This window comes from Ichthyophthirius multifiliis, assembly GCF_000220395.1.
Source record: "Ichthyophthirius multifiliis unplaced genomic scaffold scaff_1120509251140, whole genome shotgun sequence".
Taxonomy (NCBI): domain Eukaryota; phylum Ciliophora; class Oligohymenophorea; order Hymenostomatida; genus Ichthyophthirius; species Ichthyophthirius multifiliis.
Genome location: NW_004086166.1, coordinates 18,913 through 45,548, shown reverse-complemented (window position 1 = coordinate 45,548; position 26,636 = coordinate 18,913). Strand labels below are relative to the sequence as shown.

The 26,636-nt window shown below is 17.9% G+C and overlaps 6 protein-coding genes across 6 annotated transcripts, besides 36 other annotated features; 1 reads left to right on the top strand and 5 right to left on the bottom strand. All coding sequences in view use genetic code 6, as the record gives it.

Annotated features, from left to right (window-relative positions):
- Positions 1 to 137: 137 nt before the first annotated feature.
- Positions 138 to 184: a microsatellite.
- Positions 167 to 222: a microsatellite.
- Positions 172 to 221: a microsatellite.
- Positions 173 to 222: a microsatellite.
- Positions 223 to 549: 327 nt separating this feature from the next.
- IMG5_147720 (hypothetical protein) lies at positions 550 to 4,185 on the top strand (the record flags this gene model as incomplete). Its single annotated transcript, XM_004031031.1, has 7 exons — positions 550 to 640; positions 682 to 1,048; positions 1,091 to 1,367; positions 1,431 to 2,668; positions 2,909 to 3,334; positions 3,400 to 4,072; positions 4,117 to 4,185. The coding sequence occupies 7 exons, from the start codon at positions 550 to 552 to the stop codon at positions 4,183 to 4,185; spliced, it is 3,141 nt and encodes a 1,046-aa protein (XP_004031079.1).
- Positions 3,156 to 3,241: a microsatellite.
- A 666-nt stretch (positions 4,186 to 4,851) lies between the features above and the next one.
- Positions 4,852 to 4,881: a microsatellite.
- A 237-nt stretch (positions 4,882 to 5,118) lies between these two features.
- On the bottom strand, positions 5,119 to 5,430 carry IMG5_147710 (hypothetical protein; the record flags this gene model as incomplete). Its single annotated transcript, XM_004031030.1, has 1 exon — positions 5,119 to 5,430. One exon carries the CDS (start codon positions 5,428 to 5,430, stop codon positions 5,119 to 5,121), a length of 312 nt encoding a protein of 103 aa, XP_004031078.1.
- A 1,057-nt stretch (positions 5,431 to 6,487) lies between these two features.
- Positions 6,488 to 6,514: a microsatellite.
- Positions 6,515 to 9,131: 2,617 nt separating this feature from the next.
- Positions 9,132 to 9,167: a microsatellite.
- A 992-nt stretch (positions 9,168 to 10,159) lies between these two features.
- Positions 10,160 to 10,191: a microsatellite.
- Positions 10,192 to 10,783: 592 nt separating this feature from the next.
- Positions 10,784 to 10,819: a microsatellite.
- Positions 10,820 to 11,791: 972 nt separating this feature from the next.
- Positions 11,792 to 14,047, bottom strand: IMG5_147700 (hypothetical protein; the record flags this gene model as incomplete). The annotated part of the gene is made up of 4 exons (XM_004031029.1): positions 11,792 to 12,405; positions 12,513 to 13,607; positions 13,655 to 13,831; positions 13,885 to 14,047. The coding sequence occupies 4 exons, from the start codon at positions 14,045 to 14,047 to the stop codon at positions 11,792 to 11,794; spliced, it is 2,049 nt and encodes a 682-aa protein (XP_004031077.1).
- Positions 11,855 to 11,881: a microsatellite.
- Positions 14,048 to 14,078: 31 nt separating the features above from the next.
- Positions 14,079 to 14,138: a microsatellite.
- A 281-nt stretch (positions 14,139 to 14,419) lies between these two features.
- Positions 14,420 to 14,511: a microsatellite.
- A 1,163-nt stretch (positions 14,512 to 15,674) lies between these two features.
- Positions 15,675 to 15,768: a microsatellite.
- A 168-nt stretch (positions 15,769 to 15,936) lies between these two features.
- Positions 15,937 to 15,984: a microsatellite.
- Positions 15,985 to 16,442: 458 nt separating this feature from the next.
- Positions 16,443 to 16,503: a microsatellite.
- Positions 16,445 to 16,485: a microsatellite.
- Positions 16,504 to 16,528: 25 nt separating the features above from the next.
- Positions 16,529 to 16,576: a microsatellite.
- Positions 16,577 to 17,399: 823 nt separating this feature from the next.
- Positions 17,400 to 17,435: a microsatellite.
- Positions 17,436 to 17,576: 141 nt separating this feature from the next.
- IMG5_147690 (hypothetical protein) lies at positions 17,577 to 18,285 on the bottom strand (the record flags this gene model as incomplete). Its single annotated transcript, XM_004031028.1, has 2 exons — positions 17,577 to 17,804; positions 17,941 to 18,285. The coding sequence occupies 2 exons, from the start codon at positions 18,283 to 18,285 to the stop codon at positions 17,577 to 17,579; spliced, it is 573 nt and encodes a 190-aa protein (XP_004031076.1).
- Positions 17,801 to 17,920: a microsatellite.
- Positions 17,845 to 17,920: a microsatellite.
- Positions 18,286 to 18,455: 170 nt separating the features above from the next.
- Positions 18,456 to 21,320, bottom strand: IMG5_147680 (WD40 repeat protein; the record flags this gene model as incomplete). Its single annotated transcript, XM_004031027.1, has 6 exons — positions 20,472 to 21,320; positions 20,213 to 20,446; positions 19,761 to 20,130; positions 19,447 to 19,701; positions 18,663 to 19,406; positions 18,456 to 18,510 (listed from the first exon to the last, which is right to left on the bottom strand). Exons 1-6 carry the CDS (start codon positions 21,310 to 21,312, stop codon positions 18,456 to 18,458), a joined length of 2,499 nt encoding a protein of 832 aa, XP_004031075.1. The 5' UTR covers positions 21,313 to 21,320.
- Positions 18,570 to 18,643: a microsatellite.
- Positions 18,573 to 18,650: a microsatellite.
- Positions 19,394 to 19,450: a microsatellite.
- Positions 19,396 to 19,443: a microsatellite.
- Positions 20,132 to 20,181: a microsatellite.
- A 6-nt stretch (positions 21,321 to 21,326) lies between the features above and the next one.
- Positions 21,327 to 21,389: a microsatellite.
- Positions 21,327 to 21,398: a microsatellite.
- Positions 21,329 to 21,379: a microsatellite.
- A 172-nt stretch (positions 21,399 to 21,570) lies between the features above and the next one.
- Positions 21,571 to 21,612: a microsatellite.
- Positions 21,613 to 21,650: 38 nt separating this feature from the next.
- Positions 21,651 to 22,558, bottom strand: IMG5_147670 (tsa family protein, putative). The gene has a single exon (XM_004031026.1). The coding sequence runs from the start codon at positions 22,545 to 22,547 to the stop codon at positions 21,822 to 21,824; it is 726 nt and encodes a 241-aa protein (XP_004031074.1). The 5' UTR covers positions 22,548 to 22,558; the 3' UTR covers positions 21,651 to 21,821.
- A 144-nt stretch (positions 22,559 to 22,702) lies between these two features.
- Positions 22,703 to 22,739: a microsatellite.
- Positions 22,740 to 23,083: 344 nt separating this feature from the next.
- Positions 23,084 to 23,166: a microsatellite.
- Positions 23,088 to 23,171: a microsatellite.
- Positions 23,131 to 23,235: a microsatellite.
- Positions 23,236 to 23,860: 625 nt separating this feature from the next.
- Positions 23,861 to 23,913: a microsatellite.
- Positions 23,914 to 26,308: 2,395 nt separating this feature from the next.
- Positions 26,309 to 26,363: a microsatellite.
- Positions 26,364 to 26,636: the final 273 nt, after the last annotated feature.

The following is a 26,636-nucleotide window of genomic DNA, read 5'->3' as shown; positions in this document are numbered from 1 at the left end:
ATCTATAAATGATGAACAAAAAAAAATATTTTTATTAAATGTTAAAAATAAATAAAAAATATTTATTTAGATATATTTCTAAAATAAAAATATTGTATAATTTATTTTAATATAAAAAAATATATATAATAATTATTTTTAAAATATATATCTATATAAATTTAAAATTTATTATATATAAATTATATATATATATTTATATATATTTTTTATATATATATAAAACAATATTTAAAATAAAAAATATATTGTAAAAGAATTACTTTTAAAAATAAATTATTATATATTAAAATTAATATTTTTTTTATATAATATATTATTTATATTTAATTTTTTAATTTATCTAAATAAAATAAATTTTTTATTATTTATTTTTACAATTAAGAATTTTTATAAAAAAAAATATAATCTCATAATTTTTCTTTTTTTAAAAAAAAATAAATATTTAAAAAAAGTAAAAAAAAAATCATCCTAAAACGAAAAAAAATAAAATCAACTCTTAAAAAAAATAAACAATATAATAAAAAATTACATCTAAATTTTTAATAAATGGAATAATAAAGATTTTAAAAGATACTTGACCTTTAAAAATGTACTGAAAACATAAGAAATATATCTATAGTCGCACATGTAGATCACGGTTTTAATAATTATTTATATACAAAAATTAATAAAAAATAGGAAAAACAACATTATCTGATTCTTTAATATCATCAAATAATATAATATCTAAAAAATTAGTAGGCAAATTAAGGTATTTAGATTCCATGCCAGATGAATAAAATCGAGGAATAACAATGAAATCATCTTCCATATCATTAATATACCAAGATCCATATAAAAAAAATTAAGAATATTTAATAAATCTAATTGACTCACCTGGTCATGTAGAATTTTCCTCTGAAGTAAGTAGCGCATTAAGGCTCACAGATGGATCTTTAATATTAGTTGATGTGATCGAAGGTGTTTCATCATAAACTTATACTGTATTAAAACAGTCTTATACAGAGAAAGTTAAATCTATCCTAGTATTAAATAAAATAGATAAGTATTGTCTTTTTTTTATAAAAAATATTATAAATAAAAATAGACTTAAAAATGAATTTTGGCATTCAGAAGAAGAAGCATATAATCATTTATAATAGATAATCGAATAAGTAAATGCTGTAGTATCTTCATTTGTAAAGTAAGAAATAGATAATACAAATGAGAAAATAAATGAAGAACTAATTTTAGATATTGAAAAAAATGCTTATTTTTAACCTGCATATGGAAATGTGGTTTTTTGTTCAGCTTTAGATTGCTGGTGTTTTACTATAGATGATTTTGCGAATATTTTTTAAAAAAAATTAAATATGGATAAAGAAGTAATACTTTTAATTTTTTTAATATATTAAAAAAACATCAAAAATATTATTTATTTTTAAAAGACTTTAAAAAAAGGTATGTGGGGTGATTTTTATTTAAACCCGAAAACTAAAGAAATAACAAATAATCCACCTAATAGTAAATCAAAACCTCTTTTTGTAGACTTTGTTTTAAAAAATATATGGGCAATATATTAAATGGTAAAAGACTGTGATACAGAAAAACTAACAAAAGTATGCCAAGTTTTCCAATTATAAGACCTTCCTGAAAAAATGAAAACTTCTATATAAAAAAACTAATAAGCATGCACTTAGTATATAATGAGTTAATGGTTACCCTTAGATAAGTCTTTGTTTTAATCAATTATTGATTATTTGCCAAGTCCTATATAGGCTTAAAAAAATCGAATAAATATAATATGTAAGAAATTACATAAATTTCCCGAATTAAAAAAAGCTATTTAAAATTGTGAAAAAGATGAAGATTCTCCAGTTGTGGCTTATATATGTAAAATGGTTACAGTTCCATAATCTAATATAAATGAGAGAAATTAAGAAATTCAAATATAAAATCAATAATAAGGTTAAAAAATAGTCGGTTTTGCAAGAATATATAGTGGAAAACTAACTTAAGGGAAAAAAATTTACATTATAAATCCAAAAAAAGGAAATTTGAATGAAGAAAACACACATTTTTAAACTAATTAATTATATTTAATGATGGGTTAATATTTAGATGCAATATAAGAAATTACAGCCGGTAATGTTTTCGCAATTTCCGGATTGGATTAATTAGTATTTAAATCAGCTACCCTATCTTCCAATTTTAACTGTCCTTCATTCACTCCTATTAATATAGGTGCAAAATCTATACTTAAAGTTTCCTTAACTACTGTAAATTTACATGATTTTCCCGCATTAATCCAAGGACTTAAAAAACTCAACAAAAGTGACCCTTCAGTGGAAGTCTTTACAGAAAGTAACGGTGATTTGATCCTTGCAACCTGCGGTTAGGTCCATTTAGAAAGATGTATTAATGATTTAGAGAATGTATTAGCTAAAGTGCCTATTAAAATTTCTGATCCAATAATCTAATATAAAGAGACTGTTATAAGTAAGAACTTTAAAAACAAAAAAGTACTAACAAATAAAGATGGAGAAAATAATAAATAACAACAAGAAGATGATAATGAAGAAATAGATATAGAAACCTTAAAAAAATAAGCTAAATTAAGATTTTAAGAATAATGTGAAGATGTGGAAATTATAGATACTTTCAAAATAAAAGAAGATGATATTAGGTATGGTTTATTAGATGAAGAATAAGAAAAAGAGAAGTTTAAATATAATACAGAAGTAAGTTTTAAAAAAAAGGATTAAATTAATAAAGGGAAAATTAATACATTGTTAAATAAAGTAAATTTACTTGACTTAATTAATAAAATGAATTATTTTACTGAAATTACGCCGAATGGAAAAATTATGATTAAAGTCAGATGTGTTTCTTTTAAGTTTGAATTGGCAGAATGGATGGAAAAAAGTGCGAATTAAATGAAAAAAATATTTTATGAAGGAAATGAAAATTAACTTTATATTAAAGGATTTTTAGAAGAATTCGAAAAATAAGTTAATGAAAAAATAAAAGATAAAAAATTTAAAGATTTAATTATTAATAATTTAGTTAGATTTGGTCCTAATAAATATGGACCAAATATGCTTATTATAAATAATATTAAAGAAGAATAAAGTCTTTTATATAAACTTAAATAAAAGTTAAATCAAGATTAAAATAATAATAATGAAGAAAATGATAATAATAATAATAATAATAATAATAATAATAATAATAATAATAATATTAATAATAATAATAAAATTTAAGATGAAGAATAAAAAACAGAATATGATTCTTAAAAAATACCTTCTAAAACATCTAGTTAATCATTTAAACAATAATTAATTAAAAAGTAACTTTTTTTAAATATTATAATAAATATATATATATATATATATATTATTTTTTATTTTAAAGTGTTCATATTATGGAATAATTATATAAAATATCTTCTGAAGAAATTCATAATTGTATTCTATCAGGTTTTGATATGGCCGTGATGGCTGGACCTCTATGTGAAGAACCTATGATGGGTGTTTGTTATATAGTAGAGGATATTTAAGCTATAGAAGATAAGTAAGAAAAAGATTAAGCTTTAGATGATGAAAATAGCGAAACATCTAGTATTTAGCAATAAAAAATATAAAAAGATCCCTATGGCCCGATAAATGGTTAGGTAATTTCTACTATGAAAGATTGTTGTTTAGAGTCGTTTTTAGGAGCATAACCTAGAATTGTAGAGGGAATGTATTTATGTGAACTTTAAAATGATTAAGATAATTATGGAAAAGTATTTGAACTTTTAAATAAGAGAAGAGCGAAAATTGTATAGGAAGAACTTTAAGAAAGTACTAATTTATTTTTAATAAAAGCACATTTACCGGTTGGGGAATCACTGAATTTTTATACTGAAATGTAAATTAAAACCTCGGGAAGGGTCAATGCTTAGTTAATGTTTGATACTTGGAAAGTATTGAAAATTAACCCTTTTTTTGTACCTTAGACTGATGATGAAATAGAAGAACATGGAGATTCAATTAATTAGACTAATATAGCGAAATAAATTATAGAAAAAATTAGAAAAAGAAAGGTTTTTTTATTTTATATATATATTTTTGTTTATTGTAATTAAAGGGATTGTTTATAGAATAAAAAACTGTAGTCGCGGCTGAAAAATAAAGAAATTTATAAAAGAAAAAATGATTTTAGTCTTATAAAATGTTTTTTTTCTTATTTTTTGTATCCTTAATAAAATTAAATATTTTATTTAAATAATAAGATAGGTTTTTTTTTACATTTTGTTTTTATTATTTTAATTAATTTTTTATATTATTTAAAATGTTGTTAAAATATTTTTATTTACCAAAATTTTAAACTTATTTTTTTAAAAAAAAATATTATATATTGTTATTATGTTTTTTTTTGTATTTTTTGTTTAAAAAAATCAATAAACAAATAAAAACACAGTTTTCTGATATTTTTGTTTTTTTTTTTTCGCTTTTTTTTATTGTTGTATGTGTAAGTTTATAAATAAATATTATAGAAAAAAATAATTAAGAAAGTAGCAATTAATAATTTTTTTGCTCAAAATAATATATTTCATAATTAAATTAAGTTTTTTATTAAAAATAATAAAATAAGCATTTATATATAAATATATGTATATAACTATATAACTATTTCACTTTTCTTCTTCAATTTTTGTTAAATTCAAGTTACTAAGTTAAATTTTATTTTTAAAAACTTCTATATCTTATTAATTCATATTTAATAATTACATAATTCTTAAATTAATTTATAATAAATAAGTTTATTTTTTTTATAATTCTATAAAATCTTATCTAAGATAACTAAATTACTAAATCTAAAAAAATATAAAAATAAAAATAAAAATAAAAAAAATACCATTTATTCATAAATATTTTAATCTAAAATATTTCTATAAATTCTGGTTTTAATTTTGAAACTATTAATTGCTTTTCTAATTTTGATTTACAATTTCTCCTTAAGTTTTCCTTCAAATTTTTTTTTTTCTCCGCTAACCTAATTTTAACCATTAAAGTAATTACACAAGCTGCTTCATTTATGATTTATTTTTTGAACTTAAGTTTCTATAAAACCACAAAAGACTTCTTTTCAAAATTACTCTACTAAATAGTATTAGTAAGTGTTAAAGTCATAATAGAAACAATAGAAACACCCCACAAACATACAAAAAAAATAACAAATCTTCCTAAATTAGTTTTCGCGAAATAATCCCCATATCCAACAGTAGTCATAGTAATGATAATATTCCAAATACTATTTGAATAATTATAAAACAAAAAAAGCCCATTCGTATTTCTAGAAAGGGGTGCTTCGCATATTCTAACAGCATACCCAAAAAACATAATAGAAAAAAACATAGAAACACTCAAAAGACTATAAGGTCTTTTTTTCATCAAGCATTTTACCACAAAAAGCCAATTACTCTCACAAGCATATAAATTACATATCCTCTAAGTCCTATTATTATACCAATAAGACATCATAATAAGAGTCCTAATAATTAAAATAGCTCTCAAAAGCATTATTAAAGTCAATATTTCATTTATATGGTAATAATAGTTCTCAAAACTCTTATTTTCTTAATCATATGAGTTATAATCTTACATATTAATTCTTATTTTCCATAACCAAGGCATTGGATGTATTGCTGTTATTATCATTTCAGTAATTAAATATTTCATATATTCCGATTATATTAATTTCTAGGTTGCCACGATTACTTTTCTAGCACGAAGCCAGTCTAACTTTGTCTAATATCTTACTACAGTCAATATTAACATACATATAGTTAATGTAGTAGTTATATATAATAATGCAATGGCGTATTTTTCGTTTCTTTCTTGGAATTCTAAATCGTATTCAATCATTGTTATTATAATTGAAAAAAAAGAAAAAATAGAAACGGCTTTATCTATAAGTAAAAATCTATAAAAGTAAGCTTTTGTAAATAATCCGTCCTCAAATCCTCCAAGTTCTTACTCTTTTTAGGCTACTTAGAGTATTTCTGAAACTCGATTTCGAGGTTTTAATATGTTTTCAATTGTTTAAGTCAAGTTAACTTTTTGGTTTTTTTTGTTAATATTAAAGTTGTTTTAACTTACTGCTTAAATTTTTTTTATAATTTTTTAATTATTTTATTTAGGCATTTATTATTTTTATTATAATATTAACTTGGTTTGACTTTGTTATTGTTCCACGGGAGATTTTATTGAGTTCTGGGTACATGGAAATTGGAAGGTCTTCTTTTTGAGCATTCCCATAGCTAATTCTTCATTTGGGATATTAAATATGTTATCTTGAATTTAGACTACTGGATAACTCATTAATTTAGATTATATTTAGGGAGAAGTTGGTATTAATATATTATTTATCATATTATGTTTATATGAATATTTTTTTTATTATTTTTTTTTTTTTAATTTTCAATACTTATTTTACAAAATAGATTTTTATTAATTATATATATATATATATATATATATATTTCTTGATTGATTGAAAAAATAAAAAAATTATTAAGTTTAATTATAAATTTAATATAAATTATTATTTTACTCATTTATTTTATTAAGATAAAAGGTATAAATAAATGTGCTTATTTAAATTAATTTTAAATTTAAAAAAAAATAGAGAAATCATTAAGTCGTTATTATAAATTTAAAACTGTTTTCTTATGAAAAATTATAAAAAAGTCCTTTTTCATTAGGTTCTATTTTTTATAAAATACTGTTACAAAGTAAAATAGAATAAGGAATTTTATCCAAAACTTACAAATTATTAATAAAACATTAATATTAAGATAAAGAAAATTATTATTATTAAATATTTTGATATTATTATTAAGTTTAATAAAAAAATGATTATTTTTCATCATTTTATTAATTAGAATTATTCAAAAAGCTTATTTTGACCTATTTTTAAATTTTATATATTAAATAAAATAAAAAGAATACACATAGTTTATTTCTACTATTATTATTAATGATAATTTAAATAATTCCTTTGACATTTAAAAAACTCAAATATAAAAAAATATATTTAAAAACCCTTTCAAGTTATTATTTATCCTGAATAATATTAAGAGGAGATTTTGTTGAATATTTAAGTTAAAAACTTAATAGGTTACTTTATTAAATTTCGAATTATTTAATAAGACATGTAATAACTTCAAACAAATTGATTTTTTTTCTCTAAACAGTGAAATTTCCACTCAATAAAATACAAGAAATGTAAAAATCATTTAATGTTAATTCAATTTATTATAATTTATATATATATCCATCATAATCAAAAGACTATTCGGGACTTTTTTGAATAACTTCAATATAGTATTAACAATCTAAGATTTCATGTTTTAAATCCGAAATGATTTTTTGAAAAAAAGACTTCATTTTATTTTAAATCTAAAAAATAATTTAGAAAGGATTATTTAAGGAAACGTCTTTAATATTAAATAAAATAAAGGATTTTCCTTTCAGATTAATCTAAGAAATTTCACTTTCGATAATTTAATTTTTCTAAAGGAAATCATTTAAAGTAGTATTTAAATTAATATTTCCCTTCTATAAAACACAAAAGGATTTTTCTATAATTTCTTTTTATTTTTTTTAATTTTCCATTTAATTTTCAAACTAATTTAAAATGTCATTTAAATTTTCAATTATTCCTTTATAACTATAAATACTTTTCATAGAAGTAATAACCTAATAGAGATCATTTTCTTGACAATTTAATATTTCTAAAGCTTTTGAATTCGAATAAGTTATCTATTTTTTTTTTTTATTAACTAAAATTATTCCATTACTTATATTATTCTAAATTGCTTACCAATAAGATTTTTCTAAAATTATTTTCGGAATTTTATCTATTACGGAACCATCTATTTCAAAGTTTTCTTCTAAAATTTCAGATGAATTTACTTAAGAATCGTTTTATTTATTATCTTAATGTGCTTATTATTATTGTTAAACGAATTTTCTAGAAGTATCATTTTCAATTTAAATTTCAGATTCTTTAGCACTATAAAGACATTCTGTAGTACATGTAGATTATTTTAATTAGTTTATATTATATGAATTAATATTATTATTATAAATGTTTTTTTCTATATTATTATTTAAATTATTTTCTTCATCGAAATTATTTTAAATATTCTATTATTTTTCACTAATACCAAATTAAGGCGAAATAATTTAATTTTAGACATTATCATGTGTTTATTAAATAGTTTAATTATAATATGAAATTTATTAATTTTAAAGATAATTTTGTTGTAAAAATAAAAAAGCCTTTTTTTCAAAATAAAGTTCAGATTAAAAAAAAAATATTAAAAATATCACAAAAAAACTTGAATAAAAACTTATTTCATATTATCGGATTAAAATATATAAAAAAACTATAAAAATAATTACTATTTTAACTTAAATTTCTAATTTTTTAATCTTAATTATACTTTTTACACTTATTAAACATATTAAACCAAAAATGAAAACTTGAATTTAATTAAATTTTTAATTTTGCTAATTATCAAAAAATTAAAAAATTAAAATCTTTAGTTCAAAGTAATTCACAAAGGATATTACTTTTTGTATTTAATTTGTTAAATGTACATAGAATTATTAATTTATTATTACTAAAATAATTTAAACTATAAAATTTAATAAAGACAATTAAATATATAGATTAAGTGATTCACTTTTTTATTCCATAAATTAATAAATAAAGTCAAATAAATAAAAAAAAGAATTATAATTTATTCGTTATTTTCTTTAGTAATTATATTTTAAAAACACTAAAATTTATTATAAAAGTAACTCATTTTTTATTAAAAAACAGATATATTTTTAATTATTTTTTTCGTTTATTTTTAAATTTCATTTAATTAATTTAAATTTTAGAATAAAACACATTAGTTGTTTGAAACTCGTTAATTATATTTTTTTATTTAATTAAAATTCATTTTAGCAATATTTTTTTGTCCTTAATTTATTGATGATTTTAATTAATCAATTTAAATACTTTTTATTAAATAATTAATTAGGTATTGTTAGTATTTTATGTATCATCTAATTTTTATATTCCTTTATAATCAGAAAGGGTTGTTTTATTGATTTAAATATTTTATTTATTTAAATATTATTTAATTTTTTGATTTGCTTCAGTTTGATTTACAAAATCATCTCCAAATGTGTGCAATAATTCCATTTTTTATTTTTTATTCTTATTTTAAATATATAATTAAAAATAAAATATTTTTTTTTAATAATACATATTAACAAAAAATAAATAAAAATGTTAAATTTAAATGAACTTAACAACAGATATACAAATTTATTAAAAAATTTAATTATATAATTAAAAAATAGAAAAAAAATAATATTTTTTATATGTAAATTTATCTATTATTTTTATTTTAAAAAAATATTATTTTATATAACTAATTAAAATAAAAAAAATATCGATTTCTTTATAATATACTATAAATAATTTTATTTTTTAAAAAATATAAAAAATTGTTATTAAATAAAAATTAATTAAAATTAAATTTTATTTAATTAATTTATATAGTTTTTTATAAATATTATAATTATATGTCTTGATTATTTTTATTTAAATATATATATGCATATTTTATTTTATATTTAATATTTATTTTTAAATAACTAATTTATTAAAATAAAATTTTATTATAAAATAAAAAAAATAAAAACATTATTTTATTATGATTGATTAAAGCAAATACAAATTTAAAAAATTTGATACAGAATCAGATTCTGAAAAGATTTTATAAAAAAAGAATTTATCAGTATTATAATAATCTGCATTTTAATCAATAAATAAATATTATTAGTAAAAAAAAAATAACAATATTATTATTATTAATATTTTAATCAAAGATCAGGAAATGTATGTGATATTTTAGGATATGAAAAAAATTAGTATCCTAATCAATATTTAAATTTAGAAGTAATTATTAGAAAAAAAAGCAATTTTATTTAATTTTAAATAAAAAACAGAATATTGATTTTAAAGAAGAAATATGTAAAAACTTAAGATCTTTGAAAAAATCATATGATATATTAAAAAATAAATATAATTGGCAAGAAAAATAAATTTATATATTAAAAGTAAAAATAAAAAAAATAAAAAAAATAAAAAAAAACATAAAAAGTAAGAAACTGATTAATTATCAATCCTTGAAAGTTAGCTTTAAGGCAATTCCTAAAATTCCTAATAAGTATTAATAAATTTATAATATTTCTATATTTACAAATAATGTTTTTATAATTAGATTTTAAATAATTTAAAAGAATAACTTTAATCAATTAAAATTAAATTAGATGAAAGTGAAATGAATAAAAAATCATATTAACATATAGTATAAAGAATGAAAGTTGATTTATATATATATATAATTTATTTAATTAATTAATTTTTTAATAATAGAATGATTTATAAGCATATAAATTAAAATTATTTGGTACTGAAGATTTATTATAAAGCGAATTATTATAATTATAAAATGCAGAAGAAAAAAATGTAAAACAAAATCAGAATAATCATAAAGTCAATAAGCTTATGATGATGTTTAAAAAGTAACTTAAAATTTTATTTTTAAAAAATATATTAAATATTACTTTATAAAAATAAAAAGAATATAAAAATTTTCCATTAAGAAAGAGAATCTAATATATCTAGATTATAAAAGAATTTAGATGCCAAATTAGATATAGAAAAAAAACGGTATTTTATTAAAAAACTAATAAAAAAAAAAACTAAATACAAAAAACAAAAAAGAGAGGAAAGACTAAAAAGATAAATAGAAATTGCAGAAATAGCTTAGAATGATATAAATGGCTCTAATTTAGTAAAAAATAAAATAAAATAATATTTTATTTTAAAAAAATAATAAGAAAAAATGGAGAATAGTTTATTTTATAAATTCCTTCTTATGCTTATTTTTAAAAAATAAAATGGACCGATTAATGAATAAATATTAAGAAGTAGAAAAAGCCTTCCAAAAAATAAAAGCTTAAACAGGAATATCTGTGGCAAATGAAATAGTCCATAAATTTTTAAATAAAGATAAAAATTATAATGATTTATTAAATACTGTTTCTGATTATGAAATCAAAATTCAAAATCTAAAATAATAAAATAAAAAATATTAATAATAATTAATTTAATTAAGATCAGTTTAACCATAAGAAAAATAAATTAATAATAAATAATTTTCATTAGAAATGGAAGAAATTAATACATAATTTAAAGATGTTATAGAAAAAGAAGAAATAGCTTTGTTAACTTAATAAAAAGCATATAAATGGGGAATTTATAATATTATGAAAATAGAAAAAGTATTTACTAAATTAAATATTATATTTAATAATTTATAATAAATATAGGTATTAGGAGTTAAAATACATGATATAAAATATTATTAAAATATGTATCCACTTAAAGATTTACCTATACTTTACAATACAATATTTTAATATTTAAGAGAAAATTTATTAAATAAATCATCAGACGTATTAAATCTGATCGGAGACATTTTTTTTATATTATATATAATTATATTTATATAAATTTATTTGTTATTTATGAAAAATTTAGTTTATTAAATAAATCTTAAATGATTAGTATAAAACATTAAAAGTATTAAATGAATACTATGATTCAAATACACTAAATAATCGAATTTTACATAAAAAAAATTCACAGAATTAAAAAAATAATAGTAATTTTGATGAAATTAATTTCAAAAATGAAGATGAAGATTCAAATAATTCTGATGCGAAAAGCAAAAGTTAAAATATTTATTAAAATTAAAAAAAAAAATTAAAAAAAATTAAGTTAATGATGATAATCCTGAAAATTTTTTAAATAGATAATTTAAAGATTGAATAAAAAAATTAAATTTTTTATAATAAGAAATAAACTGTAATAATAATAAACATATTATTACATTATAAAAATAAGACGTAACATATACCAATATATATATATATATTACATTAAAAAAAAAAAAAAAAAATTACTCAATTTTTAAGAATATCTACAAAAATATCTTTATCAATTTATACATTTCCAATTTATCTTAATTTTTTTTTCCTTCTTTTTGTCTTTCCAATAATTTTTTTTTCCTTGAATAATCTCCTCCGTAACATTTAGCAGTAACATTTTTCCTCATCTAAGAAATTTCTTCCTTTGCAATAATCTTACTCCCCACTTTAGCCTAAATAATTAGCGTAAACTATTATGCAGGTAATTTATCTTTTAATTTTCCACAAATTAGTTTTCCAAACTACTATGCCCTTCTTTCATGCACCATAAAAGATAAAGTATCAACCGGTTCACCCATTAATAAAATTACTAATTTTTTATTTTCGCCATCCTAAATCCAGTATGGAAATAATCCAAAGTCGCATAACCTTAAGTCATAGACTTTAATTTATCGAAAAAATCACTAATAATTTCACTTAAAGGGAACTCGAATTTTATTTTTTATCTTTTATCATCAATTAAATGAATTTCTTTTTAAATCCCTCTCCTTTCAGAACAAAAATTTAATACTTCCTATATATATTCTTTTGGGCAAATAATAGTTGCTTCTACTATTGGTTCTTCATAATATTCCACATTTACTTCTTCTGGGGCCATTAATGCATTTTCTATTTCAATAATTTTATCTTATCCTTTTAATTTGGCTCTATATGGTACATTCGGTGTAGTTAAAAAACACCCTAAACCATATTCATCATCTAATCTTTATTTAAATACATCCATATGCAACAAACCTAAAAATCCACATCTAAACCCTGGACCTAAAGCTGCCGAACTTTCTTTATAAATACTCACTGCAGGGTCTGTAAGAGCTAATTTATGAATACTTTTTTACAAATTAGGGTAGTCGTCAGGATCATCAGGATATAAACCAGCAAATACCATCGAGTGTACAGGTTAAAAACCAGGTTCAGGCTCTATAACTTAATCAACTTTATGAAATGTATCACCTACTCTAGCATCTGTCACTTATTTCATATTTGCAAAAATATAGCCAACTTCACCTGCTGTTAGGCGTGCTTTGGGGGTCATTTCAGGGTTTAATACTCCTACCTTAATATATAAACTTTATATATATATATATATACATACTTCAAAAATTTCGTATTTTTTTTTAAAAGCACATGATTAGATATATTCACCTTTTGATATAAAACCATCTTTGATTTAAGCTAACATAATAACTCCTTAATCTTTCGAAAACCAACTATCAATTATAAAAGATTTAAAAGGCTTATTTATATCAGCTTCCGGAGGAGGTATTTTTAAAATAATTTCATCAAGTATATTTTAAACTCCTTTCCCTGTTTTGGCACTAATATAATGTATTTCTTCCGGTTCTATTTCGAATAATAATTACATTTATTCTGAAACGTCTTCTGGATTAGCTGCTGGCATATCTATTTTATTTATTATGGGTATTATTTTTAAATTATTTTATTTAGCTTTTTCATAATTGCTTAATGTTTATGCTTATATGCCTTAACAAGCATCTACTAATAATAAACTTCCTATTTTAGTTTTTTACTTTTTATTTTGTATTTTTTAAAAAAATTACCATTACAAGAACGCATACTACGAGAAACTTCGTAATGAAAATCTACGTGACCAGGTGTATCTATTAAATTTAAAAGATATTTTGTGTTATTATATGTGTATTCCATTGATGCTGATTATGCTTTTACGGTTATTCCACGTTCTTTTTCAACTTTTAATTTATCTAAATATTAAATACCTTTATTGTTATTAAAAAGTATTTTATATTTTTATTTTATATAAAATAATAACCGGCTTTTATACTGCCTGTTAATTCTAAAATACGATCTGCTAATGTTGATTTACCATGGTCTATATGTGCAATAATGTTAAAATTACGAATGTTTTGTATTGGGTAATTTGGCTTTAATTAGGTAAATAAATATACAGATTTATTTTAAATTTGTCTAAACATATTTTTTTAATTTTATATTTTAATATAAATAAAAATATAAATACATTTTTTTACATTAAAATAAATATTTATTTTATATTAAAATATAAATTCTAATAAAACTAAATTTTAATAATTAATATTTAATAATAAAAATCATAGATATTTCTATTCATTTTATTCATACAAATATAAAATTAGATATTGTTTAAACATATATTATATAATAAAAAAATGAATTAATTAATAAATTAAAACTTTACATAAATGTAAAGTAAAAATAAAATAGAAAAAAATAAAGTATCAAAAAGCCTATTATTTTTTTAAAATATAACTATTATTTTATTATTATTAATATATCTATTTTTCTTAACTTCTTTGACTATAAAAATAATTATTTTTATTATTATTATTATTATTATTATTATTATTATTATTATTATTATTATTATTATTATTATTATTGTTATCAATATTATTATTATCATATTTTAATAGCTTTTTTTAATAAATATTTATAAAATTACATTAAACTTATTTATCAATTTTTATTTTATTATTTTAATATTTATATATATTTATTAGTTTTTCATATTCTTATTTTAACTTATTTATTTATTTTTTTAATTATTCTATCTCTATATCTAAAACATTTTTACATTTACTAAATTCTTCTCTTTCAACTCTTATTTATGTTTAATATAATCTACTTAACTATATATATTATTACTTTTATTAAATTAAATCACTTAATCCCATAAAATTGTACTTTTCATAATAATCAATTCCACAAAGAATTTATTCACATAATTATTTATAATTTTTAACTAATATAAATGGTAAATTATCATTTTCATTTGTTTTATACAAAATTTGCATTTTATCTTAATAAGGTTATATAAAGTTATTATTTTCGACAAGTATATATTATTTTAATTATTTTATTACATATTACATAGCAATAGTAAATTAATTTTCATAAGTAGCTATTAAAGACAAAATTCTAAATAATATATCTATTTATATACTTTCATCTAAAAATATTTGCTCCTATTCAATTTATTATTGATTTTCCTAATATTTATCTATAAGTTTATATAAACCTGAATATTTTTACCGTTTCCATATTGGAATTTCCTTCATGAAATTATTTGTCAAAAAAGAAGGTTTTTTTTGTACTTTGTTGCCACTTTTTAAAGTACTCTATTAGATACTCAAAGGACTCTTTGAAATATTTAAATGACTCAACGTTTTCTCTTCTTATTCTAAAGAATTACTCTATTATTTTATTTAAGAATGAATTTATATTTTTAATATGGATTTTCTGTTGTCTTTTAAAGAAAGGGAAGTTTGGCTTGTTAATGAAGTTGTTATATTTTTTGTTAAATTCTCTTTTTTAGTTTTTAGGGGCGATGCTATATTTTTTGTTTTATAATTATTTTTCGGAGATTTTTTTTTTTATTGATTTTTTTTTAAAAATGGGATTTCGAGTGTTTTTTTGGGAGAAGGACTTTCAAATGATTTTTCGGTATTTTTTAGTAATGGGGGAGTTTTTTGGGGGGATCGCGAAAATTTGGTTTGGTTTATTTTCTTAATTATTATTGGCGTGTTCATTTTTTTATAATTTGATTTTTTTTTAATAAATTTAATATTATATAATTTATTATTTTTATATAATCTAAATTAAATTTTTATTTTTTATTATATAATTTTTTTATATAAATATAATATATTTTTTTATAAAAAAAGTATAAAATTTAAAGTTTGCTTTTATATTTTTATTATAATTATATAATTTTATTAATCTATAAAGTTATTCTGATTATTAATTTAAATATTATAAATACATAATTTTAAATATTTTAAATTTAAAAAAAATAAATAAAAATATTTAAAATATCATGTCTATGTTATTAAATAATAAATAAATAAAATTATTAATATTATAAAATATAAAAATAAATTATTTAAAAAAATAAAGTACATATTCAATATAATAATTTTTTAAAAAAAATATATAATAAAATTAAATTTTTTTAATCTTATTTATTTTAATGCATAAATCATTATTTAATTTTTATTAAATATTTAACAATATTAAATTATATTAACTTAATATATTAAATATTATTTATTAAAATATATTAAATTTCTACTTTTAATATTTATATTTTTATTACATAAATATATTTTAAAAAAATTTATATAATTTGTTTTTAATATTTTTTAATTGATTTATTTAAATTATAATACTTTATCTAAAAATAAATTAAATTTTCTAATTCTAATCATTGATTATTAAGAAACATAAAAATAATATTAAATCATAACTTTTTGAATAAGGAATAAATTATAAATATAGTAAAATAAATGATAAATAAAGATAATGTATAATATAAAAAAATTTAAATATGTAAAATATATATATATATATATATATATATATATATATATATATAATTAAATATAATAATTAATATTTCAAGCATGATTTTCAAATACATATATTATAATTAAAAAATAAAAATATTTATTAATTATAAATAAAAACATAAAACAAATATTATTCAAAAATTTAAACAGTATATAATGTTAATATATATATGAATTTATATTTAATATAAATTAAAAATAATAATAAATTTTTTTCTAACGAAATATTTATTAGAAATTCTTTGCAAAAAAACTAAAAACAATAGCCATAGACCGACTATTTATTTTATAAAAATTCATATTAAAAAGATATCCAATAATAATAATAGTGATTGTTTTAACATAGTAAATAAATAAACTATGTAAAATTCATTCTAATACTGAATCTTAATAAAAAAAGACTTATTATCTTTATCTATACACACTTTAATCTTTAGAATTCAGAATTATAAAAAATTCATAAGACGCTTTAAAACTAATTTCTGGTATTACAAAAAATATGCTTTTATGGAGATAATAATTTTGTTTAAGCACTTAAGTAATAATATAAATAAATACTCGAAAATAAATATTATTAGTTATAAAATAAATACTGTATAGTATTAAAGTAAATGACGATATTTATTTTATAATAAAAATACAAAAAAAAAAAATAACTTTAAAGCCTATGAAAGAAAAATTAATTTTTATAGATAAAAAGCATGATATCATTAAAGCTTCAAAGTCAAAAAAGATGTTAAGTATATTATTAGAAATTACATAATGTATTAATGGTTTAATAATGTAAGAATTAATTAGATTAAAAATGCTTAATATGTTCAAAAAATAATTAAGTTGTGATTATAGGCATGAAAAACGGTTGTTTGTATTGAGGATATTACCAGTTTTAAAAAGTTTTGAATTCATTAAATAAATAAAACAAAATATTAAAAAATATATGAAATTTTTAATATATTTAAATTTTTAATATTATTTATTTTAAAAAAAATAAAAATATAATAATAAATTTTTAAAATAAATATAAAAATTCAATAATTTATATTTTAATCTTATCAATATTTATATAAAATATATAATAAATTAATAATTTAATGTAAACTATTTTTATTTTATTTTTTCAGAATCCAATTTCAGGATTAACAGCATCTAATTCTTCATGATCATAATTAGAAAAAAAAGAATATTAATATACTAAATTAGGAATAAGTGGCCTTGAGATTCTTTTTTTTAAGCAAAGTAATTCTTATAGCATTTACTAATTTTCATCTATAGAAGAGGCTAAAATATTAGCGATTAATACATTATTTTAATCTTTTTTACCTATTATTTTTGCAGCTTCAGAATACTAAATATAAAAATATTTATGAACATAATTATAAATAAAAATATAAATATATATATATTTATATATATATATATATATATATATATATATATATATATATATATATATATATATATTATTATTATTATTTACTTACTTTTTCCCATACATCTCTAGTAATAAATGGAGGGTCTATTAAAATAAAATCAAATTAATTATGATATTAAACAGGTATTTCTTAAGGATTTTTAAAATCAAAATAAATAAAATTAGTATTATTTTTAGCAAATTTATTATCATATTCAAATAAAAAACAATTTTTTAAAAATTATTAATCTTATATTGAATAAAAAACACTAGGAGTTGATAAAAAAGCACATATTTTTCCATTTTATAATGTTTGATTTACTAATAATTCTATTGTTTTTGAAGAATACCAATATTAATTAAAATTTGCATTTTCCGGATTTTTTACTATAAATTTATTTTTTTTATCGTTCATATTTGTATAATAATTATAAATAATTAAAATATTATTTTTATAAAATAATATAAATATCTTTAAAAATATTATATTAATAAGTAAAAAATATATTAATAAAAGCATTTTTTAAAAATAATTATTTAATTTTATTTAAAAAAAATACATATCTTTATATATAACATTTTTTTTCAATTCTAAAGCATTTACTTATTATTAACATTCCAAATTTTAATAGATTTATCCCTAAAAAATAAATATATATTATAATGATATAAGAATTAATATTAAATGAATAAATAAAAATATATATATATATATATATACATATATATATATTTATTTATTTATATATTTATATATATATTTATATATATATTTAATATTAAATTAATTACCATGAACCTGTAGCTACATTAAGTCTTTCATCTACTGCTAACCCCCAAATAGCATAAGAATGAGATAAAAAGCTTTTAATACAATCTCCTTATTCATAATCCCACATTTTAATAAAGCAATCTTCAGACCCTGAGATAATTATAGTATCTTATAAATATACAAGTGCCCAAACTGGTCCTGAATGTCCAAACATTTTTTAAACACACTTAAATTATTCCATATTCCATGTCCTGATAGTAAAATCAGAACTTCCAGTTGCTATTATTTTGCCTTGTTCCAATTCTAAAATACTCCATATAGGTAACTCATGTCCTTTTAGAGTTTATTCTACTTATTTAGTTTCTAAATTCCATATTTTCAGCGTATTATCTCTTGAACCTGATGCCAATTTTTTATTCGAAAGACCTTTAATTACTCTAACATAATCATCATGTCCTTATAATACATAAAGACAATTAGCATTGCTTATGTCCCAAACTTTTACTGTTTTATCCTCTGAACCGGAAATTAATTTAGATAGATCATCTGTAGGTTAAGTAAGAGACCTTACTCCTGAATCATGTGCGTTATTTATGGAATATACTAACTAATAATTCGTAGAATTCCACATTTTTATGGATTTGTCACTTGCTCCACTAGCAAATTTATTAGAGCCTACATTTAATAAACACCTTACTTATTCAGTATGATCAGTTATTGTATGCATACATTTTCCTTATACAATATCCCATATTTTTATTGTTCTTTATTTATTTTTATTTTTTTATTTTTTATTTTTTTTACTTATCTTCACTTCCACTAACAAATCTATTTCCAGAAAGAGCACATACAGTCCAAATAGCTTTTGTATGTCCAGTTAGACATTACTATACTTCTAATTTTTTACTAGCCCATATTATTACCATATTATCTTCAGCACAACTAGCCAAATTTCCATCTTAGAGTACTTATAAACTCCTAACAGGAAATTTATGTCCAATCAAAGTTTTTATACACTCTCCTGTTTTTGGGTTCCATATTTTTATTGTATTATCAGCTCTATATAAATATTTTGTATACATATATATTTTTTTAAAAAAATATGTTTATAATTTTACGATCCTGTACATATACTATTATCTGGTAAAATACACAAAGAATAAATAAAAGTATTATGAGCCTTAAATTTCTAAACAACAGCACTTTTTACAGGATCTAAAATTTAAACATTTCCATCTCTAGAACCTGTCACTATTAATCCATTTTTCATAACATCAATTGCATATATATAATCTCCATGAGAGTCGAAAGAATTAAGGATTTCTCCTGTATTAATATCCCATATTTTTACTGATTTATCATCAGCGGCTGATATTATCTTATTGTCTTTAGTTACATGTAGCTTTCTTATATAATCATCATGTCCATAAAAAGATCTTATTAATTATCCGGATTTAACATTCCATAATTTTATCACTTGATCTTGTCCTTTTATTTGTTAAAAATATTTTTTTTATTTTTTTAAATAGTATTTTTTTTTAAAAAAAATTAATTAATGCAGTAAATTTACCTGCTGATAAAATATTGCCATCTGGTAAAGGTTATAAAGCGAAAATAGTCTTAGTATGTCCTGTGAGTGCTTTTTCGAATTCATCATTATTATAATTATAAAACTTAATAACATTATCTTTAGCAATAGCAATTGAACCATCTGGCATAGTACAAATAGCATTTAAATTTTTATCATGAATAAGAGTTGTTTGTTTACATTAATGAGTTTCCGGATCCCAAAATCTAATAGTTTCTTTTTTTAAAAAAAATATACATACATACGCATATATTATATAAATTTTTACTATCTTTAGAACAAGAAACTAAAGTGCCATCTTTTGCAACAGTCATATCCATAACATGATCTTGATGCCCTTAAAGAATTTAAAGACAATCAGCGGATCTAGAATGCCAAGACATGTCGATCATTTTAATTTCATGATGTTCTAGTAACTATTTAAGTTTTTCTTTAATAAACTCTATTATTTCTTCTTTGATTTTCTTGAATTTTACTGCATCAAATTTCGGTAATTTTTTCAAATGTTCTTTTACGTCTAATTCCTATAGTTGATTTAAGCCTTAGTTTTTAATTAAGCTATCACACAAATTTTCTACACTATTATAATTATTTCCTTAAGTAGCCTATATAATTTCTTTTAAACTTTTTTCTTCCCGGTTTAGAATTTGTTTGGTTTCTTCTAAAGCAATATCTATTGCATCATAATGAATTTTATTGTTAATTTTAAACTTGTCCTGTGTATTTTCATATAATAGTTTAGTCATTCTCATCATGTCTAAAAAACTGTCCTCAACTGTATCGTTGAAAAATTCTCTTTGAATTCTTAATTTATCTTCTGATGCTTCTGTATTTGCATATAAAATGTTTTCTTTGAAAATCTTCTCTTTTAATTCTTCTGAAGTAGCATAATTTTATAAAAATTGCTTTATGTTTATTAGGTTTTTTGCGTGATTTTAATGGTTTGAAAGCATACAATTTGTACAGGCTAAACGATCTTTGCATGTACCTATATTACATACATACATTATTTGTTGAGTTTCATGACCTTGTTTTTTGCATTTTAAATTTATTAAAAAATTCTCTACGTAGGATGATGCCATTTTTTTTAAAAAGGTATTTATTTATTTATTTTTATTTTTTTTGTATTTCTTTTATTTATTTTTTATTATTATTATTTTATATTTATAAGGCTTTTTAATATTTTTTATTGTAGTTGTTTTTTTATTTTTTAATAAAAAAAAATTGACTTCAATAGAATTATAAATGCATATATTTTTTTTTAATTATTAAAAAACAAATTAATTAAAAGTAATATAATAGTTACCATTCCCCAAATTTTATTATAGTTTAAACAATTATTATTAAATTTATTTATTAATTTTATTATTATAATTTTTTATATTAATAATAAAAATTTTATTTTGAGAATTTTCAAAAAATATTTTAATAATAATAAATTTCCATCAAATTTTAAAATATAAAAAATTTGATTATATATATTTTTAAAAAATAAGTATTAGATTAATATTATAAATAATTTTTTTAATTTTGAAAAATCAATATAATTAATATATTAACTAAAATATATTCCTAAAGAAAAAATTCCTTTTCACAAATCTCCTTTAGCACTTTTATTTTTATTTTCTTCAACTTTCTAAAAGTACTCAACTTTTTAATTTTAATCCGGTACAATAGTAGAATCCCCAGGTTACCACCCAGCAGGACAAACATCTCCAAACTTATCAGTATGTTAGAAGGCTTTAATAAGTCTCAAAGTTTCCTCTACACTTCTTCCCACAGGTGCGTCATTAATTTATACAGTTCTTATAGTTCTTTTTCCATCAATAATAAATAAACCTCTAAGTGCTGCTCCATATAATTCATCCATTTCATCTTCTACCAAAACCCCATAGGCTTTAGAAATTCTCTTCGAAATATCAGCCAAGAGGGGGATATTCAACTTTCCTACACCACCTTAATTTCTTGGAGTTTTTGTCCAAGCCAAATGTGTGAAATGAGAGTCTGTAGAAATCGCAATTATTTTAGCACCAATAGCCATAAATTAATCAACTGCATCTGAAAAGGCAACTAATTCTGTAGGACATACATATGTAAAATCAAAAGGATAAAACACTATTATTAAATATTAACCTTCGTATTAATCTAAAGATCTTACTTCAAATTTTCCTTCAGGGGTTACGGCCATCGCGGAAAAATATGGAGCTTTTTAACGAGGTAAGGTTACACGAGGGATGTATTCGTATTTAGCAATTGTTGATGTTTATATTTGGATCAGTAAAATTGATAAAAATATAAAGAAGTTTGATTTGTTCATCTTTTTTTTTTTAATATTTATTATAATTAAAGATATATTAGTATTTATGTATTTATATTTAACAATATGTTTATTTTATTATTAATATTAATTTATTTTTTATATATAATATATAAATATTAATTTCTATTGAAAATGTTTCTATTGTTATTATTTAATATTTACTATAAAATATTTATATTAATAATATTTTTAATTATAAGATATAAATAAGATTTTATATATATTAATTATTTATTTACATATGAAAAATAGTATTTGTAAAATGTTAATCTTTATACATTTTTTTTGTTGTATTTTATAAATATATATATTAAAATCATTTATCATTTATTGTTTAAAATAATACAATTATCAATAATACTATTAAATCTAATTTTTTTTTTTATAAATTTGCATTTATGACTTTAATATATATATTTTTCTTATAAATAATAATTTTTAAATTTAGATTAAAATAATTTAATCTAATTGAATTTCAAGTATTAAATTAATAATTATTTTATATTTTATTGAATTATATATAATTTCTAATAATAAATAAAAAAAAAAATTAGATATAATTAAATATATATTAAATAAAAAAATATATTAATTATTTATATATAAAATATAAATATTATAAAAGAAATTATATTTAATTATATAATTATTTATAAATATAATTAATATATTTAATATAAAATATTTTTTTTAAAAAGTATATATGTAAAAATTAATAAAATTAAATAATAAATTTATTTTTACTATATATTTATTTATTAATAAAAAATTTTTAAAAATTAAATTTTTCATAAAAAAAAATATTCAATTGAATTATTTTATATAAATATTTATTAAAATAAAAATAAATACATTTAATAGATATATAATTTTTTATAAATTAATATAAAAAAACAACAAAAAACAAAATGAACTTAGATATTACTAATAATAACACATAGTCTTTATAATAAAAAATATTAAATGAAATAAAAATATAAAATAGCGAATTTTTTTAAAATATTTAAGATTATCCAAACTTAAACTTATATTTTAAATCGTAATTATTTTTCTAAAAAAGTACAAATATAAATTTTTTTGAAACCTCTTATTTTTCAAGTTAAAAAATATCAGAAAAATAAAGTACTCATAGATAAAATAATATGTATTCAACCCCAATATAATCTAAAGAAAATAATCTTCTTTTCCAATATTCTATAGATGAAAACAATGATTAATTAACCAATAATAGACTTTTAGAAAATAAAACAAATAATAAATTAGTAAATTTAGTTAGTTTAAATTCAATTATTTCAGACAAAGGATATTAAAAATATATAAATATTTAGAAATAAAGCAAATCTATAAATCTTTTATAAAAAAGTATGGAGTAAAAAAAACAAATTTCCGTTTAATAAACTCTATATTAAGCATTTTCAAAGTTCAATATTTAAAAAAAATAATTTAAGATGTTTTAATGAATATAAATTTACAAAAAATAAATTTAAAATTATTAAAAGAAATTGAAAATTTAAAAATAACTTATAAATAATTTTTTTTATTTAAATTAAATGAAGACTCATCTAAAACTAAATGTATTCTTATTTTAAGAAAAAATCAATTCAATAAATTTTTTGTTCATTTTGAAACTCATAATTCTCTCAAAATACTTATGGCAGGAGATATTTTAGATATTATATAAAAAAAAAAATATTATTATTTAAATAAATTATAAAGTAATATAAAATAAATATTTATTTTCATCTATATAATTAAAAAAAAATTAGGTTTTCAAAAATGAAATATTATCAATTATATTATAAACATAAAACGAAGAATAAAAAAAATAAATAATCAATGAATTAAAGTAATTTTTATATGCGGATTTTTTATTTAAATTTAAAAAATAAAAATAATAAGTTCTCATTTATAAGAATATTAAAATATAAAAAAATAAAGACAATAATAATATAAAATATGAAAAAAAAAAAAAAAATCAAGAAAAAAGATTTTAAATTATAACTGAATGTAATGAAGGACTATATAATCCTATACCTTATAATCCAAAATTCCAATCGTAACCGATTCCGAAAGCTAAAATATTTCCATCTAACGAAAATGAGGCCGCAGAAACAGCCTTTTTTGTAAAAGAAATTTTTTTAATAATATTTTTTTATTCAATATCCCAAAAATACTAATTTTTTATTTGTTTCTAAATAAAAACAATATTATTTTATTTTATTTTACAATTTTTCCGTCTGACCCAAAACTAACCAAAAAGTTATCATTTTTTGGTAAAAATAAGACTTCATTAACAGGAAAAGAAAAAAATATATTTTCATTTTTTTTATTTTTGATTTTTAAATGTCCTTTTAATTTCTTATAATTTTATACCAAATATTCATTTCCTTAATTACAAATTTTATAAACTTAAATAATACCATCAATAAAACCCAAAGCCAAATTAAATTTATTATTATTTATACATATAGATTTAATAGGGCAACTATATTCTATTTTCTAGCTAAAAAACTTAATTTATAATAATAATATCAATTACTAAATATTTACTAAAATCAAATTATTTTAAACAGTACAAATACCTAATAATGGATAATTAAAATCACAAACTATTATGGGTTCGTTTATTTAAAAATACTTTTTTCTTTATGATTTTGACCTTAATATAGGACTATTACTCCTTCCATTAATACGCTTATTAATATTTTATATTCTTCTAACCATTATAGATTACAGGCAGGTAGTTAATATTAATCTATGATAGTTTTTTAAGACTTTTATAAAGAATAAGTATTTAAAGTATTATTTGCAGAAGAAAAATATATTAGTTAGGAATCTATTCTTATACAAAAATTTAATATTGGGTGATCATCTTAAAAACCTTTTTCGTAAACTATTCCTTTAATTTTATCTACTGAGTAAATTTTTAATTATCCTGCCCATGTAGAAATACATAATTTATATTAGTTTTTTGAATTAAAAAACTTTATACATGAAATTGTGTCTTGTGGTTAAGATTAAATTTCTTTAGTTTATATTTGTAAAGTTTATAATTGTTAGTTTTCTATTTTTTATGGCATTTTCTTTGCTGTTTCATTTATAGGATTCATTAATTTTTTTTTTTTTTTTTGCTTTTTTTTATATTTTTATTTTTTAGCAAAAAAAAAAAATTTAATTAAAATTGTTTTTTAATTTATTTAATGAATATATATTCTTATATAAAATACAAAATTATATTAAATTAATAATATATTCAATATTATTACTAATAAATATTATAGTTATAGTTTTTTTTGTTTTTTAAGTTTCATTAATATTAAACATTAAAATATATAATTTTTTATTACTAAAATAATAAATAAGAATTATTATTATTTTCAATAAATTTAAGAAAATATTTATCTTTCTCAATTAAAAAAATATTTAATTTTCTCTATTTATTTTAAAAATACAAATTTTATATTTATTTTGGCATAAATTAAATTATTATTATTCTCTAAATAAAATTATAATAATTATTCATTTAATTAATTTATAATTTTATATTAAATTTATCTAAATTATTATTATGTTTATTTAGATAATATTTCGTTTCTTATTTTATCAATTATAATATTATATTTAAATATAAAGGCGTATAGATAAATTATATTTTATTTTAAATTTTAATTATATACTTCTTATTTTTTTAAAAAAAACTAATTAGAGATATAAGTATTATTTTGTATTTAAAATAAAAATACAATTCAATAAAATAAATTTTTATGAAATATATATTTTTTTAAATTATGATTTTCTAATGAAACATATATTATAAAATAAAAATTTAATTTTTTTATTTTAGTAAAAATGAAGAAGTAAAAATACAAAACATAAACATATTTATAAAAAAAATTGTTTAAAGAAAAGAAAAAAGTTTAATAAAGTAATCATATTATTTACAAATATATTTTTTATTTATTTATTAAAACTTGAAAAAAAGGATTTCAAAATTATCTAATATCATGAATCTTATCTAAATTATAATTAAAAAGAGAAATTTTAAAATACTTATCACTAGAATATTTTTCCACAATATCTTGACAA